Genomic DNA, 21152 nt, shown 5'->3' with positions numbered 1-21152 from the left:
TGAGCATGTTCAGTCTCAGTAACGGAGCCTTCATATAGGCACGCATACATACCACTTATAGTGCAGAGGTCACGATGAGTCACTTCTTTTTTTTTGTTTTGTTTTTATTTTCACTTTGCATATGAAAATACGCGTTCATTACAAAGGCGCAATGTCCGTTTTCTACATTCCATCGAGCTCTCTCTGTGGTCGTGAACCAAACTGGGTCATTGTGCACAGGTTCAGCCGTCGAAGCAGACGTAACCATCCTGCAACGATGTTGTACATATAGGCACACACAGCGCAGAAATTCCGATTTCTCCCGGGACGAACCCGTCTCTTTTCAAAGGTGACCACCCGCCCGCACACCCGCATGCATCGCTCTTTGCGCTGCTGTATAACAGCTCTGGACTACCTGAGACGGCAAGCATTGGGGGAATTGCATTCGTCACATCGTTCAGTGGGTACAAACGAACAAGCAGACAAGATGGCAGCTTCGATCTAGTCACAGTGTTTGTCTTCTTAGGCTCCGTTGCACAGGCGACCCTGGTACTATAGGAGCTTGCGCAAGGACCATATACTGCGCACGTTCGCAAAATTGAAGGACCGTGGACAATCCTTCGGCCCGCGCGTGCCACAGATGAACCATGAAGAATGGCCGTCAGCCCACCGATGCCTACACCGTGTATTTTATCGCCTGAGTATATCCGGAGTATGCCTTTGAGTATACATGACCGCATGCAGGAACTGCGTTTTTTAGCACGACATTTGCGCGCATGGCAGCTGGCCCGGTACGACACGCCTGTCCGCGGACAGGATCGAAGGCGCGTTATGTTTATGTCCAAACACCGGACCAGGCAAACGTGTGGGAGAGCGCGCTCCACGCAAGGTCCACGTCACCGCGCTGCACGTGCATCGCGAAGGCAAGGCGAGAGCTGGCCAGGACGGAAAGATGGATGTGCGGGTGACTTCCCTTGGCGTGTCACGGGTCGTGCCAGAGGCCGTGGCGGCGGCCAAGCCTCCTTTCGCGTCTCCTATAGATAGTACGCCTTAGCTCAGTAAAGCAAGGGCGTCGCAGTCTTGTACGCGAAGATGCTAGACGGGGTACCAGAAGACGTGCGCCGTCCATGGTGCGTCGGTCGGCGCCCGCACGCGCGAAATCAAAGTAAAAAAAAACTAGCGGCTCTGGTAGATGAAGGGAGAGGCTGCGCCGCACGTGCCTCTCTCGCGAGCTGTCTGTGTTTGTGTATTTACGCGCGCCCCCGTGTGCTGTATGTGAACGCCATAGGTGATCGCCGCCTCCTAAAGGGGTTGCGCTGACCTTTCGCGCCTTCGCGAGTCCCGGTGTGCGGCTCTCGCCGGAGATATCTGGGTCGCGGTCCGAGACTTACGACCCGTTCGAGAAACGGCGCTTGAGAAATGGAAGGCCGCACGCTCTGTCTGTCTACGTATATACCGTGACCTCCCCTGGCGGCAATCTGTACGTGTGGTCCTCGCAGCGCCCTCGCGTGGCTTACTGTAATCCAGGGGCTGTGTCCTGTACGTGTATACAGGGAATATACAGGCTGCCAAACACAGTGGGTGTATATACCCCGTTGTTGTTCAAGCTTTCTGTTTGTCTTGCCGGTTGCGTGAGGCCCATTCTTTCGTCTTCGCCCGTTCCCTCTTCCCGAAAGCGGAAAGATTCAGCGGAGTCTTGCCGATGTATATAAACCTGGCGCCGCGTCGAAGATTTGTAACCATTTCTTCTCGTACAATACTTATGGTGGGTCAGAGGTGCGTCGTAACAGTTGGCTGTCTGATTTTTTCGGCGAAGCAACGTTATGCATGCACGCTGTGCTTTATAGTGTTTCGAATCGTGGCCGCAGTGCAGCGGTATAGTGCGAAGCCAAGGTGACCTGCATTGAGGAGTCAGATCTCTCCTACACTCGTGTGCAACCCGCAGAGAAACCTTTTCGTGCGTCGTGTAGAAGCTGCGATAGCGCACTCGTTCGCGCATATCACGCGTAGCGCCCACGCGACAAACCGGGGCCGCAATCTATGAGTACTGCTTGGTGTAATATTTTTCCGAAGCAGTGCCTATCAGAGAGAATGCAAAGATTTTGTCGGTTATTTTGTTCCCCAATAGAGCATTTTTTATTCTCTGAATTTAGTGATTGTTGATCATTGCTTCATCTAGGAGTCCTCAGAGCGAGAAGGGAAAGTATGGCCCAGTTGAAAAAAGGCTTTAGGTGAGTATACAGTAGTTGTAGCTGTCGACGTTTTCTTTTCCCATTGCGTCTGCTGCTTTCTTCGTGCACCGGGTGACCTCTTTAAAGATCTTTGTTACACTCAACCAAATAAATGAGATACTTAGACCAAACAACGCATGGAGACGTTAACTGTGGTATTCAACTGCGGCGTGCCATAAATTTGGGTAAATTAAAATCGACGACCGATCACCCTTTTCGTCACTATAGGATCCGAACCCAATGACCTTTGAATTAAAGGTTCGACGCTCTACCGACTGAGTTTCGACGGAAGGCACTTACTTCCCCGTCCGTTTTGTTGGGTACTTTCTCCACGTGCAATTCCTGCTAGTGTTAGCTGGCGCCATTTGTGTCTTATCGATCAAAGAAAAAAAAAACGGGGGGATATCGTGGTTCACTTGTCATCGCTTCATCGGTTACCTGTCATCTGGCCTTCAATCAAATCTTCGGTTGTCTTCGGTACACGATGTTGCTTGATCTTCAGTAGGGGACGGCTTTAAGCTCTCCCATAGTAGAGTACCCTGTACTCTAAATCGTTACCCCCTTTTTCTAATCTCTCCCCCCCCCCCCCAATCAAATCCCGACCGGTTAACTGCTATCGTCAAAAGCAAACGCGAAGCTAACGGGGAAGACGTGACGTATCTCTTCCTGAGAAACGTCATCGAGCGCGCGCGAAGCCGGACGTCGATGAAGGGAGCGTCCCGCGCGTGTACGCGTTCGCCAAACGGCGCGGCGGTGGCACCCGCAGGGCGATGGGTGGTTGCCTCTGTAGAGTATACAGAGGTCAGCCTCTCGCGCGACCTCCGTGGCCCCAAAGGTCCGCTCTCCGGACAGCCCCATACATCAGAGCTGCCGTCGGAAGCGGCAGCCGCACCTATAGCCAGCTGCGCCGCCGTCCGACCAGTCCCACGCATCGCCTCCTTCAATGGCCTCTCTCGTCCTCCAACCCTATCGCCTCTGTTTTTTTCAGTCTCTTCTTTTGCTCATTCGATTCCGCGCAGCCCAATACCACAGCCCCGTTTCTCACTCTTTTTTAAATCTGCTCCTATACGGCGTGGAAAACAAACGTAACGAAGGTTTTCCTCACCCTTGCGTGTGAACACAGCCGGGTCGCCCTCACCGCGTGAGACTGGGCACCGTGCACGTAAGCGCGCTTCTCTCTATCACTGTGCACTCAACTCGTTCGTTGCACGCCTTTACGTTATGAATGGAGCCAGTATACCCGCAGAACCGGCGGTTCCTGCTTTGCACTTATTTATCGTGCCGAATGAGACTGGCGTGGGCGTGCCGTCACGGCCCTAAAGTGGTGGGTGACCGAGATAAGCTGGCATTGTTGCCCGTTCTGACCTATTAAAGTCGGCATCTAATGTTTATACACCCAGTTGACGTTGCTCGAGTAAATGTCGGAACGTGCTGTAACGCGAAAGATGAATTCTGGGTAAACCGGAACAAGAAACGCATTCCGAAAGTGACTACAGCAACCCTCGAAAGTGAGGTCACTGTCGAATGTGAAAACGAAACAAAAATTGGCAGTTGTACGTCACTGTTCGTGAGGCCTGACTGATATTCATCCATGCAGCCCGCTGTGATATTATTGTTCATATATATGAATCTGGTCACTTCTATTAGTTTGCTTGCGTGAAGACTATAGAGTTACTTGAGAGACTCGCCGTCACTGTATACGGCTTTGTAGTATGACCATCTCCAGTATGCACTCACTTCGCTAACGCTGTAGGTGCACAAGCTCCGTTTGTTGTCTTCAGAGCAGCCAATAGTGGGGCTGTGCCACGATCAATAGGGGAACAACAAGAACAACACCCGCATGATGAAAATGACAACCTATATAGCAGTGTAAGAACAAGGCAATAACGGCAACGTAACGCTTAAGTTTACATTGTCACCAAGCCACTGTAGCGAGGCTGTTCTTATTGCGAACTGTTCATGTGTAAAAAAAAAAAAACTCACCAGCATTTGTGGGGAGCAGGTGCGCCCAGCCTCCCTTTCCCTTTTAGGGCAGCGCACGCGCCTGGTTGCGGGGACCCCTTCCCCCACGGCCGGCGCGTGCGATTCCCCCCCCTTCCAGATGTTGGGTGACCCCTTCCTATGTACGGCTGACGCAGAAGCCTATAGCTAATGTTTCAGCCGCACACAGTCGTTCCGTGCACGGTTAACGTCCCCCAACCGTAGCTTGCCTCATTGCAGCTACTACTACGGGTTCGGGCGAATAAGGCAACTGGCCAGATCAACAACAAACACTTTATTGCTAAGCGTTAGCAATCGCGCGTCACTGTCGCGGGGAGATACTACAGATAACAAAGGTGTTGACGCTTACACCTCGGTCGTGGACGTCCTCGGCTCGCAGGAGGGGTTGCGGGTTCGTCCTCCTGGGATGGTCGCTGGTCTCAGAGAGCGAGCGCCCGTTTGCCCGCTCGTTTTGTTCCCCGACCCGATTTCCCTTTCCCTGACGAGAATGGTACCTTTCCTCGCTGAGGGAGAGGGGAACCTGTTCCTGGCGCCGGGAAAGGGGGGGGAATCGCACGCGCCGGCCGTGGGGGAAGGGGTCCCCGCAACCAGGCGCGTGCGCTGCCCTAAAAGGGAAAGGGAGGCTGGGCGCACCTGCTCCCCACACATTAGCAACGGCGTATTCTGCGATCTGTCCCGCAAAAGGAGGCGTTGTCTACAGCACGAGAACGGTCGTTGCCTCCAATTTACGCGCATCAGTTGTTGAGTGCGACCGCAGATACACACGTTAATGCACGCATAGAGAAAACGAGTCCTATCGAACAAATGAGATCGATGAGTGCGTACAACTCCACTGCGTCGTAACATAGCTCGAAAAAAAGAAAAGCAAACGAAAGGAAGGCTCGGCGTATGCTGGGCGAAACGCGAGCAAAAATTTCGTATGCAAAAAGGCCACTCTGACCACGCCACGCACCTGGTCCGATTGCAGTTTGTAATCTCTGTATGCCATGGCCGGGTGCGTCGCGTGTACTGTGGAACAAAGCGTCCGCTTCTCTGCATCAGACAGTCATCTGGGGCTAATGGAAAGAAGGAACAAAGAAAGTGGGAGAGAGAGGAAGGGCGTAGGAGCTCTGTAGACGATAGATTTCTCTGCCTCGCCGCTATAGGACGGCGTTTCGGGATCGCTACACCCTTAAAGACACAGTTCGATTGCGACTTGCGAAACGATGCGTCTGGAGTCATCTCTCTCTCACTCTCTCTGCCTCTGTTTTTGTTTCCGGCTGCGCTCAGGGCTCCCCGCTGTAAAGAGGCAGAGGAGCGTGGGAACGGCAGCATGGCCGACCATTCTTCTCCCTGGTTTGACTGAAGGGCTTGGCTCGGCTCAGTGTGGGCTTCTGGTTCGCGATTCCGCGCCGCGTCTCGATGAACTTCGCTGTGCGTGTGTCGTGAGGATTAAAGGGGTGTACGCGTAAAGCCTCGAAGGTTGTTCAATTCTGAGAGTTTCGTTCCCGACGGCTTCCTGGCGTCTCCCCCCCATTCAAGTTAAGTGAAATGCAAAGTAGACAACTGTCAACTGCGATTCGCCGTCGCGCACAGAGATGACTATAGAGAGTGAGAGAAAGAGAAGACGTGTCCATCGAGAGCTGAGTGCACCTCCTTTCGCTTGACCGAGATTTCTCTGTAACGATAACAAATGCCAAGCGAGAGCGATGTTACTTATGTGGCCGTGCGTTTGAATGTGCTAGGATCGAAGAATGGCTGAATCGTTGGATGCTCTTCAGCGCCGTTACTAGCGGTCGGGGTCGCTGGAAGCTCGACTCAGCGAATCACAAGGGCGTTCTCTTATTTAATCGTTCTCAAATACCGTCTCCGTACATGAGAGAGCTTGCTGGACTACGCCGTCTGTCGTTCATGTATATACTAGAGGTTTGATAAGTGATCTTTGGCAAACGCATTTCATAAATGAAGTGTGGTATACTTATGTCTACAATTTGGTGGAACATATGCATACTGTTCCCAGTTATTTGTAAGCGGAAGTGTGCGCACCTTTTATTTCACCTTCGTGCAGTTTTTTTAATGAACTGGAAATCATCTATGTCTATCTTTTTATTGCTGTTGTTTTCAAAATTCGCGTGCCCGCGATTTTTAAGACAACTTTTTTCAAGTCAGCGACTGCAGCTATATTTGAGGATTACCCTGATAAGGAGGACTTGTATGCACTGTTAAAAATATATCCTGTTGCAATAAATATATATGAAACAGGTACTAAGGATTACGCATGTAAGCAGATCGATTGGTGTGTCACCGATGCGTCTTTTTAATTCGCTCCAAAAAACGGAGTCCTAATCACTTTTCGCGATAACGTCGAATTCGTGAATTGAATGCTGCTCATTAATCACGCGCTGTAGGCTCTTATCTAAAGCGGCGTCCTAACTGCCAGAACTGGTCATGCGCCTATACGGGGCGGTGTACCTTCTGCAGCATAACAAACAAAAAAAAAACATTAGCAGCTACCGTTCGGGACACCTCAATTAAAACGCAGTCCAACACGCAACCGGGCCGCAGTGTGCACGCGGGAAAGGTGCGTCGATGATTTGTGCGCACATTGTTCGCATCGAATTAGTTCGGTGTCGGATAAGCCGCACTGGAATCCGGCCCACTTTCTGCCCTGTTTCGCTTCCTGCTAATCTTCTATAGCCCGACGTTTCAAACGTTCACTCACACTCTGGACTAACAGCAATTGAACGTCGCGCGGCGTTCAGTTTGTGCGAGGCAACCGGATAGAATCGTTTGCGTGTAACGCGTGTTATGCACACGACCAATAACTATAAGCTTCACAAGTTCCTACGCACTTAACGCCCCCTGTGCGTCCATATCGTGATGCGTATACACAGAAAATCTTTCGCAGCCGGACAAGTCTTTGTTCATGGCCTGCATGCGTGTGCGTCGGGTCAATTAACTGCGTGTGACCGCAAGCGGGTAGGACTCGCATAGCCGAGACCAAAGAACAAGGCAAATCGTTGTGTACAACCAGCAGCAACGTTGCACACAGCCCCAGCGCTGGTCACATCTGCTCGGCAACGTACGCGATAGACCGCACACGTCGTTATCGCGTCCGCTTTATCAACCCCCGCGAAGCCGTATAATGCGAGTATTCAGTTATGCGCACAAAGCTATTTAGTCGTGAAAAGGCGCGGGAAGACCCGCAGGTCGCGGGTTCGATTCTCGGCTGCGGCGGCTGCATTTTCGATGGAGGCGGAAATGTTGTAGGCCCGTGTGCTCTGATTTGGGCGCACGTTAAAGAACCCTAGGTGGTCGAAATTTCCGGAGCCTTCCACTACGGCGTCTCTCATAATCATATGGTGGTTTTGGGACGTTAAACCCCACAAATCAAAAGGCGCGGGAAAACATTCCCGCCTCCTTGTTTCTTATTAGAAGCGTTCCACGCCGGTGGAGTGAGCGTAAGGAACGTGTGGGCATTCGCTTTTTTTTTTTTCGGAGCAAAAAAACGAACTTTAAAAGTCAATTCGGTATAGGAAACGAAACGAGGAGCCGTGACTTTGGTATCGGAGACTCCAGTGCGCACCGGTTGTTACCGCTGTGTCGCCGGTCGCAGTTCAGCCCGTCTCCGAGCAGCGCTAAGAGCGTCGCGATAAGGACCTTCGCGATGCGTGTACAAGATGAGGGCAGAATGCGAAGACGTAGAAGCAAGAACGGAGCTATTTCAGTGTCGCCTTCGACGCTGTTGTATATGTACTAACCCGCGTCGGCGGATTCGGGTATGACTTTTTTTTTTCTCTTGGCGGAGATGGGGGGGGGGGGGGAGGCGTTTTTATTTTATACGGCGCCTTCTCACGAGAGGACGCGACGGGTAGGTATGGGAGGCCGCCCTGCATGCGTGTGTGGCGTACGCATACAGACCATACTATATACATGCGATGCGCAGACGCGGAGGATTGCTCGCGGCTTCGCCCTAAAACTATATACGGCTCACTGCGCCGAAGGTTGCTTGCGCTTTTGTCAACGTGTGCGCTTTGTGGCACTTTCCTCGAATGCAGCCAGGTGCGTGATTAGCGTTGCGATCAGTTACAAGCGATGGTTTGGTGAAAAAATATTAAAAAAAATATTTGGGCGTTATAAAGGCGTTTTCGCCTGACGACAGATGCTTGGAGGCGGTGAACAGGAGAGATGGGGTGACGTTGCGATCGTTAGCGCTTTGTTGTCAGACAGCAAGATTAATCAATTTTTTTATCAACACCATTCCCCCCCCCCCCCTCTTTTTTGGGGGGGGCATGTTTTCAGCGGAGCTGGTTTTCTATCTCACACTTTCTTTAAGTATCTACTTCGAAAAACATGTTTCCTTCTCACATGCATTCATTAACGCACGCATTCTCGTCTAGTAACGGTTGTGCGAACGTTTCCTGTCTATACGTTTAGTGACGTCTTCAGCGTGCGTGGAGCGGTTGTCGTGCGTGAGGTTCTGTTCTGTTTCTTTATTTTTTCCCCTCATTTGCACCCACAGAAGCATTACGCCGACCCAGCGTCGTCTTGTAGCCGAACACTACAGTGATTAATTAAACACCCTCCCCCCACAGCAGTGCGAGTGTGGGCGCGCATTGTCGCAATTTACCGATGAGAGGCACGCGACACACGGGAAAACCTTCGTTGATCAGACTGCGCAACAGTTCCGTCACCTCCTGCCGCCGACGACCTTCGACGACAGTATAGCTCTGACTTACTGGACCTGCTCTACGCCATCTACAGACGCCAACAACATCTCTCGCACGTGTACCCCGTCCTCGGACTCCAGTGACCGTGCTTCCATCTTTCCTGTCTCTCCTATCCCTTCAGTTTGTTGTTGCTTCTTCTTCCTCTTTTCTACACCTTTACTTCTACCCTTTTTATCCGTCCTCACCCCCATCCCTTGTGAGCTCTGTGGCGGTGTCGCTCACTGAAGCAGACAATAACGGAGCTCACTTTTCTCTTCCTTTCTATTTCTTAAGAACCACTCACGACATTCGAAGCACTTATAGAGCTAAAGGAACCACACCAAGTTTTCCTCCTCCACAGTGAAAGGAGACATCTGTACGAAGGTATCTGAACAAAGGAGAAGTCCGTATACGACGGTGGTTCTTGCGAATGAATGTAAATGAAAAAAAAAGAAAAATGAGAGGGGGGAGGGTAGATATAATCTCTCCTAGAATGTAATAAGCGATTTTTTTCCCGTACTTTACGCTTTTTTTTCTGCTAGGCTCGCTCAGTTATCTTTACTCCCGAGCAGCTCTTGTCTACATAGCTAGCAGGAATAGCGAACTATAGTGATGCAAGGCTTCTTCTTTTTCTTCGTTCCGGCGAGAGTGACCCCTACCTGTGCTACCATACTCCCCCTGCCTTGGATCGGTACGCGAGTCGGCCCAGCCCATGCAGGCTGTCCCCAGCACTGCGTGGTATAGAGCGGCGATGCGCGGGCACGGTGCGCGGACGGAGACCGTGGGAAATGTTCGGGCACCGCCGCGGCGCAACAACGCGTCCATGCACGAGATGGCGCGCGGCTTCGCAGCAACGCTCGCGATATTGTCAATCGCACCGTCGCCTCTCGAAGTGTATGCATACGTGTGCCCTCTCCGCGCGTACCTCCTTCAACTCTTTTTTTTTATCCCGCCATTTTTCGCACCTGTATATATACGCAACGGTCGTCGCTCGCAAGGAGCTCTCGTTCACACGGGGTTCACACTGGCGCCCTGCCACCGAGACTTGGAGGGAACGAGGACGACAAAGAGATCGCGCATTTCACCCGTCTTTCTTTTCTTCGTTATATATCTCATAAGAAATCTTCATTCTTTCCCATCTCCCCGCATTCTCGGACTTTGTGTTGTTCTGACGTTTTTTCATGAGCTTTGAGATATTCTCCCCCGCTTTCCCTTCTCCCCCCCCCCCTTTTTTTTTTCTTCGCCCTCGTTATCAAAGGCTTGACGAGACTGACGTATAACCCTTCCCCCCACCCGAACCGTTGGGAGCGCAGGTGTGACCCGAAGATAGCACGTGTACTGAGCGCTCGTAGCGAAATCTTGAAGAGGGTAAGTTGTGACGAACAAGTGATGTGCCGCACGCATTGACAAGGACGGAGTAAATGTGCGCTATTCCACTTGCGTTATGTATTCACAACCCCGAGCTATGGGTGAGCACGCGCCCTGCGCATGCCCGATTGAGGCCAGATGGCTTCGCCGCACGAACTTCCGCACGTCTGATAGGCTCGCCAAGTTTCGCGATAACAACTTGTTTTCCGGCTCGAATTGGCTGGTGCACGGGAGAGACAAGACGCTCATATTTATTTGCGGCGCCCGCGCGACCCGAGCGCACGCAATTCGTGTCGCCCGCATACGGAGAGGCGCAGTGCAATAGAGTCGTACGTGCATTTCGAATGCAGTTCTTGCCGTCTCTCGATCGCTAATTCGCAATTTTACGTGCGCCGTCATATCCTGCTGCACCGAGGCGCGCAGCGAGAGATTCCTCTTTTTTTTTTTTCATTTATAAGCTACCCGTGTATACGATGCTCCGTCCTCCGTGAAGACGCTGTGGCCGTGCACGTTAAAGAACCCCAGGTGGTCGAAATTTCCGGAGCCCTCCACTACGGCGTCTCTCATAATCATATGGTGGTTTTGGGACGTTAAACCCCACATATCAATCAATCAATCAATCAATCAATCAATCAATCAATCAATCAACGCTGTGGCCTTGTACGTAAGCGCGCGAGACAGCGTAAGAAATCGGCGGAGGAAATCGGCGGAGGAAAGCTCTAAGCCGACAGGAGCAAATCTGAACCTGCCTCGAGGCAGGTTCAGATTTGCTCCTGTCGGCCCAGAGCTTTCCGACCGGCGCACGTGGGCACACGCGGCCGTACGAACGAGTTCGAAGAAACAGACGAAGAAACGAAAGAAGGGACGTTGCGATAGTGGGGTGATGCTTGCTTTGTATTGCCACCCTAGGGCTAGCTCAAAGCCGCGTGGCCATCCAAAAATTTGCCCTTCGTTGACCTTATAGTCGGCCGAGACTGGACTGACGACTGCGGCCGGCACGCGGAAAGCAGCAACATGCATGCAGTAGCCCGGCCATCTCACGAAGTCAAGCCACTGGATCGATTCGTACTGCGTTCTCTCGGGGGGGCAATGAACTATGAGAGGAATAACATAGTTGGAATTTGAGAGTGAGTTGCTAAGCCCTCAAGCAGAATGCCGGACGGACTGTTTATGCAGACATTAAGAGATGCGTTTTTCGACGAAAGTGAGTGAAAATAGTTCCGTAACGATCGTGATTACTACATTTTTTTTTTTTTGCGGTGCAGCCGTAAGTTTCGCAGGGTGCATAAGCCCGCAAACATTTGGTTACTATATACACGACAAGTTCCGTTTAGTCGGCGTCGAAAACGCAGGGACCGAGAGTCGCAAGGAGAAGCTTTAATACCACCGCTGCTTCGTCAGACAGCTTTGGATTGGACTTGCGGACTGTCATGAACGCGCTAACAACACGCACCGTGCAACTTGATTGAATACAATCACAAATTGCCGGAAAATTTAGTTTTCGGAGGCCTAAATGCCCTGAAATATTTGATGCCGACTGCGTCAGGTATATAACCAATAGACACAAAATCTCAACGAACGTCTACGTAGCCCTGTCAGTCTCGCCCTTCGCCAACAAGACTGAAACCCGAGTTGTCGTTAATGTAACTTATAAAGTCTCTCATCTCATGTAGACTTCAGTAGCTACTATACGTAATAACTGATGTCTTAGCATCCGTCGTCGCACGTACGGCACAGACGGTTCGCAGTCCAGCTGGCTTGAAATTATACACAGGGCACCGATAATAGAGAGTTTTAGTAGTGCGTACGCTGCGTACGTGGCGGCGTTGCGTACGTAAGGACGCCACGTTCTGCGTAGTGCGCATGCGCAGACCGCAACGCGCACGTATCGCATTACGTACGCAGCCGCTACGTACGCACGCATGAGATGCGTGCGTGCGTACGTATGAGGTGATCGCGCCGCTCTCGAACAAGTTCGCGACAGCGCGAGACTTCGTTTTGCAAAATGGCGGTATCGAAGGCAAGCACCGACCCGCTCTGTGGCTTAAAATATGGCCATAATCTGGCTATAACACTTGGATTGGCTCAGATTGGCTGTCAACAACACGTGCTTCGATTTTGATCTACCAGATGGCGCAACACGCTCGCTACGTACGCGGGTACTACGGCGTACTAAAAGCCCATAAGTGGCAAACGACGCCACGTAACGCAAGGCACTTGCGTGAAGCGTACGTAGCACCATTCCGCAGTACTAAAACTCTCTTATATTTCTCGCAGAGTGGGTGCGCTAGTTACTCCGCAGGAAGAAAGGAAGAAGGAACACACTTCCTAGCTACGAAAAATGTATCTGCCCTATACAACGCTGTTCCACTGTATACTCAATCGGCGTTCTCGTTCTCAGCGCTCTGGCGTCGTTCGTTTCTTCATCTCTTGTTTATTGTTTCACTTTTTTTTCTTCCTAGTCGGATGGTTTCGTAAGGAGAACGTAACTTAATCCTAATCACGTATCCCAACGGGCCTCTTATGAGTGCTGCGGTTGCGTTCGCACGTCTGCGACTTCGCCGGGTCGTCATTCCGCGGGCCCTCTCGTATATAAGGGCAGTTATAAAGCAAGCGAAATCCGCATGCAGCGGGACTAAGCGCAATCTCTGCCGCGCGGGAGATTCGCTCGATCGGCGATTTCCGATTAGAATACAATGGACGCTGCCGAGACGGCGGGGCGGGCGAGAGTGACGCCCGCGCGTTGCACCGCCTGCCCCTTTCTTTTCTTGAGCCTGCGCACGGCTTTTCCGAGGAAGAGAAGGAGGTCTCGTCGTCTTGCGAGGCCGGGGCTCGAGATGCCGCCGCTCCTCGTCGGCGCGCGTTTTTGCCCCCTCGCAAGCCTTGACACCGTCCCGGGCTCCCACATGGCTGGGTGGAGCGATGGAGACCTCTTGCGGCCGGCCGAGCAGCAGTGAGGGGATAGGGCAGTTGCATGATTGGCCGGGTTCGTTACTAACGGTGTAGCATGCAGCGCCGCCGACCACACGGAACGTTTTTCTGAGCGTATCTGCGGCGTCCCTCGGCGTCCGTCCATACTACTTTATCACTTCGAGACAGAGAGGGAGAGAGAAAAGCTGAAAAAGAAGAGAGCTGTGTTTTTTTAAAAGATTGCGGGAAAGGTCTGCCTTGATTGATTGATAAGTGGGGTTTAACGTCCCAAAACCACCATATGATTATGAGAGACGCCGTAGTGGAGGGCTCCGGAAATTTCGACCACGTGGAATTCTTTAACGTGCACCCAAATCTGAGCACTCGGGCCTACAAGGAAAGGTCTGCCTGGCGGTATGCTTAGCGTTTCATCTCGGATGGGCATGATGAAAGAATTCAGCTGTACGCGTGGTTTATCTGCCTACATTAGGTTATACACTTTAACTATGAATCACAGCCACCACTTTGGGAGAAAAAAAAAAAAAAAACAAGACGCTGATCGACATGCGTAAAATGCAAGATTTGGCATCAGATGACCGAGGAAACGTTGCAGAAGCACCGACGATATGCTTCATGTAGTTACAGGAATGAAGTTATCAGCTGGATTTGTCTGATAACGCCGCGAAGCCGTCAAGTTGTGCACTATGTTTTGGGTGCGGTTCGTATACAGGACCAATCCATTGAAGCACCGCTGCTCTGGCAGATGTGTTTACAGCGGTTTTTACAAGTTATGCCTCTCTGCCGCCCTGCTCTCATTGTTCTGTGCAACCACCGGTCACCCTATAAGCGCACGCAGGCCAGTCTTTGCCTCCCAGCCTTTCGCTAAAAAAAAAAAAAAGGTTACCTGTTCCTTGTCGATTCTTTCCAATGCTCATCCTTCATTGCTATTGCTGTTCATTGCCTATAGCACCAGCGACGAAATTCATTACACCGTGTCGCCACCGTGCTTTTTCTGGAACTGTGAGGAAGGGTATCAGCCAGGCAAGACCTTATTTTCGATCCAGTTTACTATATAGGCGTTTAACTTAGGCGCGCGTTAGCGTATGGCTATTAGGTATTTCTCGATTTCCCGTGAGTGTGCCGTAGAATACGTGTCTTCATTACAAGCGAATTAATATGTTGTGTGAGCTCAACTATGCTATTTTCATTGTCTGCATGGAATAACCGAGACAATTATAGACTTACGGAAAGAGCGAAATAATGTCAGGAAGACGGGGAAGGAAGGTTGCTATGATGAGCGGCCAGCTATCGGCTCTACAGAGACAGTTTTATATAAGACACATGTGCACGGCCACCCTGGACTGTTAACAAAATGTTCTGCTATTTCCGGTACTACATGGCGACGTGAATGAATAAGGTATTCAAACGTCGAATAGATCAACCCAACCGTTTTCATGCGTGTAGGCGTCTACCGTATACTAGCAAGGTTTAAGCTTGCTACAGTATACATATGCGTATAAGCTGCGTATATTCTATAGCTAAATTGGCAGTGCCGTGACCGTATATAACGCTGTCAAATACGACCAAATATGGCGTCTGCTGAAGCACTGCCGTATAGGCTTGAACGGACGCCCTCTGTCGTTCCGGCGTTGCTCTCTAGCCGTCGCTGTCATGTATGCAACTCCGCGGTCTCCCTAATCGGTACCTTCGCGCGCCAGCCACGTATACCCTTGATTTCCGTTCGTTCCTCGACTGCCGCAGCATCCAGCTACGCCACTCATTTCGACACGCTTCGCGGTTCGTCAAGCGACCGCCGTGTGGTCTCGGCTTGTGGCTTGGCTTGTTTTTCACATGCAAAAAAGAAGAAGGCGGACGCCATTATTTGAACGGCTGTGGCGTCCGCGACTCGCTTGCCCTGCAACGCCACTCGTTTGTGTGTGAGACAGCACTTCGCTTTTGTGTTTTATGTAGTACGGCTGTGCACGCCGAGGGCTGACGTGGCATCCACCTTCCGTTCTTTTACGACGATCGCCGGCGCGCATTCAGAGCACGTCTGACTTTCCCCGTGCGTTTCTTTTCTCTGTTATTTTTTCATCTGCGCGCATACTCGTAAAGCAGTGCAGCTATCAGAATCGGTTCGTAATCGCACATAGTGTGTGTTCGCGCGATTGCGCGCCGTGCACCTTTTAGTCACGGGAAAATGAACACGTCGGAGGCCGAGACCGGATAGAATCTGTATGCTTTCATAAGGGAAGCGTACGTGTAATACCTAGGGGCACTGGGGACGCCTTGAAAAATGAAGTGAAGCCGAGTGAGAATGTCTTGTCCGTGTACGCGAAGTGATGTGCGACTTTTTGTGTTTACTTTGCGCAGCGTGACGAACTGTGGATGATTTGTGCACACGTTTTCTGTACTGTAATATAGGTAAGACGCTGAGAAGTTCGAACCGCGTTTGATCGGCGGTACTCGATCGGAGTTATTTGCGGGCAATTTTTTTTGCCAGGTTATAATAGTCGAAAGCAAACAACACATATCCTCCTTCCCAGCTTCGGTAGAGGAAACTCGGGCGCTGAGAATACTCAGCTCGTCGGAGAGTGTTGGGTATCAGTGTGTATTTGTCTAGACTTTGCAGTCCTTGCTTCGGCCGTCCTCGAGGCTTTGTTTCTCAGGCTTATTCTATCTAAACAGTACAATAATCATATACCTTTTTTTATGTATCTACTTGTGGACGGAAGCGTGCGACATCTCTTGGAAAGAGCGAGGTATTTAGCTGTTGCAAATGACGATGAGTGTGGAGACTAAAGAGTTCACGCATGTATATGTGTGAACGTACCGCACCCACCTCTTGTGAACCCCGCCAGTAATGGTGGCGTATACCTGTCTGTCTGAGCACATTGCGCGTTATCCAAATTGCGTGGACCCACCCATTTCAAGTTTCGCTGGAAACTACACTCTAAAAAAAGAGCGAGTAAAAAGGGTGTCTTTTTGTCCCACAGCAATAATCGTCATCTATATTTCGTTCCATCCTTGCGCTATCGCCCCGTGCCCGGTGCATTCCGGTCACGATCGACATGCCCATTATCAGGGTTACATTGCATTCTCGTTAGAAAAGTGGCCCGCGCCGAGTTTTCAAGAAAGGAAGCGCACGCAAGCCTGATGACGATTATTGTTTTGGGACAAAAATACACCCTTTTTACTCTATATTTTTTTAGAGTGTATACGTGGTTACGTCTGCTATACTCTTGCGTTGCGCATACTATACTGCACGCGAGGCTGCAGGCGCAGCCACGTCACTGGTGGAAAGGGGGAGCGCAAGGACGGCAATTTCCCCGCTGTATACACAGCCTTCACGGCGCTGCTTCCGGTGCCCGCGTGTCCGATTCGACTCTGGCCTCGGCAAGTTTTTGGCCCCCCCATGGGAAACTCGGCACTGGGCGCGCGCGAAGCTTCGTTCAAGGGCGCTGGCAATTACAGGCATCCACGCTCGATCGGCGCTGCTACCGCGCGGGGCGTATACTTTAAACGCCTGCTGCCTACCGCTGAAGATCACGCGCGGCGACTTCGGCCCAAACTGCGAGCTGAGGCCAACTCCCCGTCATCGCCGCATATCCTTGACATCGCCGGCCCCGCGGTGTGTCGCTACGTTTTGTGTGTTTGTGTGTGTTTTTTTCCTCGTAAGCGGGCGTGTGCGGCCCACCGCGAAGGTGTTTCTTCTGGGAGCAACGTTATAAAGGTCGGCACCCCCGCAGATCTGTGCTACGAGCAAATTGCGGAGCCACTTATAGCGCGATAGTAATGTCATCGTTTTACGGGCCCGGACGGGACGAAGGCTATGCGGATATATGAGGATACTGCCACCACTTAGCGCTTCGTGGTTTTCGACGTGGCGCCTCGATGTTCTTCGGTATGACTCTGTGTATACGGTATTATGCTTCGCCGTGGTGTATCTTCACGGCGTGCGCAATTTGATCGTGTGCTACCGATGGAGTTGAGGGCGTAGGCATAGTTAAAGGGGAAGTGGGATTGCAAAATAGCCGTATACGTTTACGACGCCTTCCATATGAGTATACAAGGAACTGCTCTAAAAACTTCCCTATATCGCCAAACTTGTTCCCGAGCCAGCGCACACGAATGTTGAGGCGCCGAGCCTCTCCTTCACCGTCGCGTACGCCTTTGCATGGTATTGAAGAGCGAACAAACTGTAAAAAACTAACGGGTACCCTTGTGCATTTCCCTAAAACGAATCGAAGGCAAAACAATGATCTTCTTCAATTTTTCACAGTGGATGTGCTGATACTCCAAGATCGTAGGCACTGCAGTCTCTCTGTACCTCACCTTGTTTTCTACTGCCTCCGGAATTGTGGCAACTTGGACCACGTGACGTCATGTGACGGAATGTCACAGCGACGTCACGATGACGTAATCAATGCTGGCGATTCGTCACGGCGTGATGAGGCCGTATATGGCAGCGTTATCACGTGGTGATGATTTTTTGGATCGATTGTGTTCACGCCGATGCTGCGAGACGCGGACAGTCGATTTTCACGTTTGATAATGCATCTGAAGTTTTTTGGCTTGATATGATCGTATGCCACGGTAGTGCACACTTATCTATTTTATATGCTATTTTAGCTTCAGATAAAACGCCGCAATTCTCTGAACGACACACTGCAACAAGTTATGTTCCATGCACGCTTGTCAGTCACGCTGATTTTTTTTTTTCTGAAGTATACGTACTGTCATGACCACGGCGAGACCGCTGTCGATGCCGCCGTACCAGAACCGCCGGCGCCGCATGAAATATGCCGTGTCTCCGGCCTTCCTGTTTCCTCTTGGCCGTTGTCTCACGATCCCTCTCGTCACGGTCGTGTCTCGCTTTATTTCCCCGCGTATTCGCCGCCTACGGGATGGACTGCGTGGTTTTCTGGCTTTGTTCGGTCCTTCAAAAGGCGGTCGCACTTTAGGGGTCAGCCGAAAAGTGTTCCCGAGCGTGGATCCTTCTTTGCCACCGAAAGTGAAAGCGCAGTCGTGTCTAAATGTTCTATCGCATTCGAGAGGCCAGCGGAGTGCTGTAGTTGTCCTTGAAGCTACGTTTATTATTTGAATTTAATTGAATTGAAGTTTATTTTGTCCTGTAATTCTTACAGGATCGGGAGCAGAAGCTAAAGGCTATATAGCCTGACATGGGCCTCCTAAATACAGTTTGGCACGCAGGCCGCTCAATCTGTCGCATTTTTTTTCATAAGTAAATATATAACACAACAAATAACACACAGAAATAAATAAATAACACAATAAATAAACCATAACACAACAAAGTTTAGCATGGTCTTGTCACACTCTTTCAGGGAAAACATTAGAAAAATCACTTTATCACAAAAGCGCCATCTGAAAAGAAACTTCAATACAGAATGTAAAATAAAGCATAAGAAAAGCAACTACAACCCATAACTCAAATCGATAGATAGGATGTAACAAATCAAGTACAGAAACTTTAATAAGCATACTCAATATCATGGTTCATTAGGATGGACTTGATGATGGTGTTCGAAGGTACGGAATTGAAATTGCCGTTATAGACCACATAGTTTTTTTTTTTTTCAGTTGTCGGTCCGTCTAGGTATACGATATTCGACGTAGAATGCTCCCTTTGGTTAACACGGATTTATATGCGAGAGAAAAAAAACAGAAAGCAGGTTGTGTATGAAGCCACAAATGGTGAGACAGAATATCAGCGCTCTTGTATCGTTTCAGTAAAGCGAGCCTGTCGCTGTGTAGCGTGGACTGAATGTGCAAATGTTTCTTTTGCCTCTTCGCAGGTTTGGTTTTAGCCCGAGCAATGGAGCCGCGCCTCCGGGCCTGCTTCGAGGCTTCGAGCCTCCGTTCCCTTTCAAGGCGGCGGGAACGCCTCCGCTGCCCACGTCGGGCCGCCAGAGTGCGGGCCGAGATGGCGTCAACAACAACGCCGCGTCGCACGTGGCCAACGTCGCCGGAGGAGGCAACGACTCCGACGTTCACGCGACGCCCAACCACGGCCTGCCGCCTCACCACGGAGGAGGCCCCGTCGTCTCCGCAGCGCAACCGCGCGCCACGCCGCCCCTGAAGCCGTCTTCGGCCACGTCCTCCCCGCCGTCTTCGCTGCTGGAGCCGCATCGGGGAAGCGCGCCCTTCAACCTCTCGGACTTCTCGTCGTCTCAGACCTTGCTGAACCTCGTGAGGACCGCGAGCGCACAGAGCGCCTCCCAACTCGAGACCTATCTCCGCGGCGCCGTCAAGAGACCGCACGACGGGGAGCACGCGAGAGCCGACCCCCTGGACCTGTCGCTAGGCGGCACCGCAGTGAAAAGACCGCGGTCCACGGACAGCCCACGGTCCTCCTCGGGCTCCAAGGAAGCTGGGGATGGCGCGCGGACGCCGCCCCGCAAGCAGGCAACTTCTCCGTGGCTCTTGCAATTGGAGGGCGCCCGAGGAGCGTCCAAGTCGCCCAAGCTGCGTTGTGGCTCCGTCTGTTCGGACCAGGTGTCATCGTTGCATTCGCCATGCAGCGGTGCCGTGGGTACGACTACTACCGAAGGTGGTCAACAGCAGCAACAGCAGCTGGTCGCCAAGTGGACCGTCGATGATGTTGTCCAGTTCGTCGCCTCAGTCGAGTCCTGCCAGGAGTACGCCGAGGTGAGTGGAAGAGCATTTTACAGCTGCTAAGGCCTCGTGCGTCGCGCATTCCGCCTTGACCCCTTAAAGACTCGGCAAGACACAGAAGTATTTATGGATTTGCTGGTCATTATATGGGTCCACCAGCGATGCTTAAGTTTACTCATATTCGATTCTATGCACATGCACGAGCAGTTTGTACTCACGTACGAAGGTTCTGTTTTCCTTAAGGGCCAAACATTTGTCTGTGAGGTATACAATGCCGTTGAATGCGTCAGAGAAACATTGATAAAAGTAAATCAGCGCTTCACACATCTTTTTATGTTGTTGACCATACCTTGTGGCTTCTTTTCCCAATAGTTCAGTGCACCAGTGAAAGTTTCTTTTTCTCGTTAGTCTCGCTTCGCCGCACGCTTCAGGTCGCGAAAGCAATTCAGGTGCGATCAAAAGGCCCGGACCCAGACGTTTACACTGCTACAGAAAAGAAATCAAACTGAGCGACGCGTTCACTTTCACCTTTTGGCGTCGGTCCTCTGCTTCCGCCCAAGAGGGCGTGAATGCCGGACTATGCAAGCTACCGCCGTGGGCAGAAGCAGCGATCGTTGCCTGGACGCGAAGATTGCGCACCGGGCGCAAGACACGTCTCACACCCCGCGACTCGGTCTTTTGTCTCGTGCCGCACTCGGTCGGCCGATGGCCCACCGCCTTTCCACCCTAAATCTCCATCTGGCGCGCTGAGACAATAAGGAGGCCGTGTCACGTCCCTGGGTGTTTTCTCCCTGCATGCGGCCCCTGCTGCTGGCTGGCGTAACTACGCGTCCTCTGTGGCCTTTTCGGTGGGTTCTGTATCGTGTGAAGGGGCCTTCGGTTGCAGAAAGCCTATAGAGAAAGAAAAGCAAAACGCCAAATAGAAAATCGAAGAAAAGACGCGGCAAAGAAAAAGCGAAAGGAGATCGAGTTGCATGGCCCTGGGTCTCGGTAGGCGGGATGGCCTCTTCGTGCGAGTGGACCATAAACGCCAGAGCCGTATCGTTCGCGTCGCCGGCTACCATGCCGCATCGGAGGCAGGTGATTACAAAGGCTGCTGCCCGGGCCTCGGTGAAGGTGGGAGGGGCAGGGGACCCGGACCTGGCTTCGCGCCGCCGGTCGCTGCCTGGCGTTGCTTGCCCGGTCATCCGTGCGGTTGCCTGGATCTCTCTCTCCTCTGCTTCGTCCCCGTCTGCAGCGAGGCGTTTGTCTGGAACGGGCGGGTGTGCTCCCGGGAGGACCACAAGCGACGAACGAGCAGCGCAGGCTGTTTCCAGTATAGCGTAGAGAGGTTCCG

At 51.6% G+C, this 21152-nt stretch overlaps 1 protein-coding gene across 2 annotated transcripts in view; it reads left to right on the top strand.

Moving 5' to 3' along the window:
* LOC119175366 (uncharacterized) overlaps positions 1-21152 on the top strand; it is a 528289-nt gene that overhangs the window by 470562 nt on the left and 36575 nt on the right. For both annotated transcript variants that reach the window (XM_075889437.1, XM_037426388.2), the window contains exon 6: positions 18997-19849. In XM_075889437.1, coding sequence (XP_075745552.1) covers positions 18997-19849 — 853 coding nt within the window. The remainder of the gene's footprint in view (positions 1-18996; positions 19850-21152) is intronic.

Source organism: Rhipicephalus microplus, chromosome 3 (assembly GCF_043290135.1).
Source record: "Rhipicephalus microplus isolate Deutch F79 chromosome 3, USDA_Rmic, whole genome shotgun sequence".
NCBI classification, from domain to species: Eukaryota; Metazoa; Arthropoda; class Arachnida; order Ixodida; family Ixodidae; genus Rhipicephalus; species Rhipicephalus microplus.
This window is presented reverse-complemented; position numbering and strand designations above follow the sequence as displayed.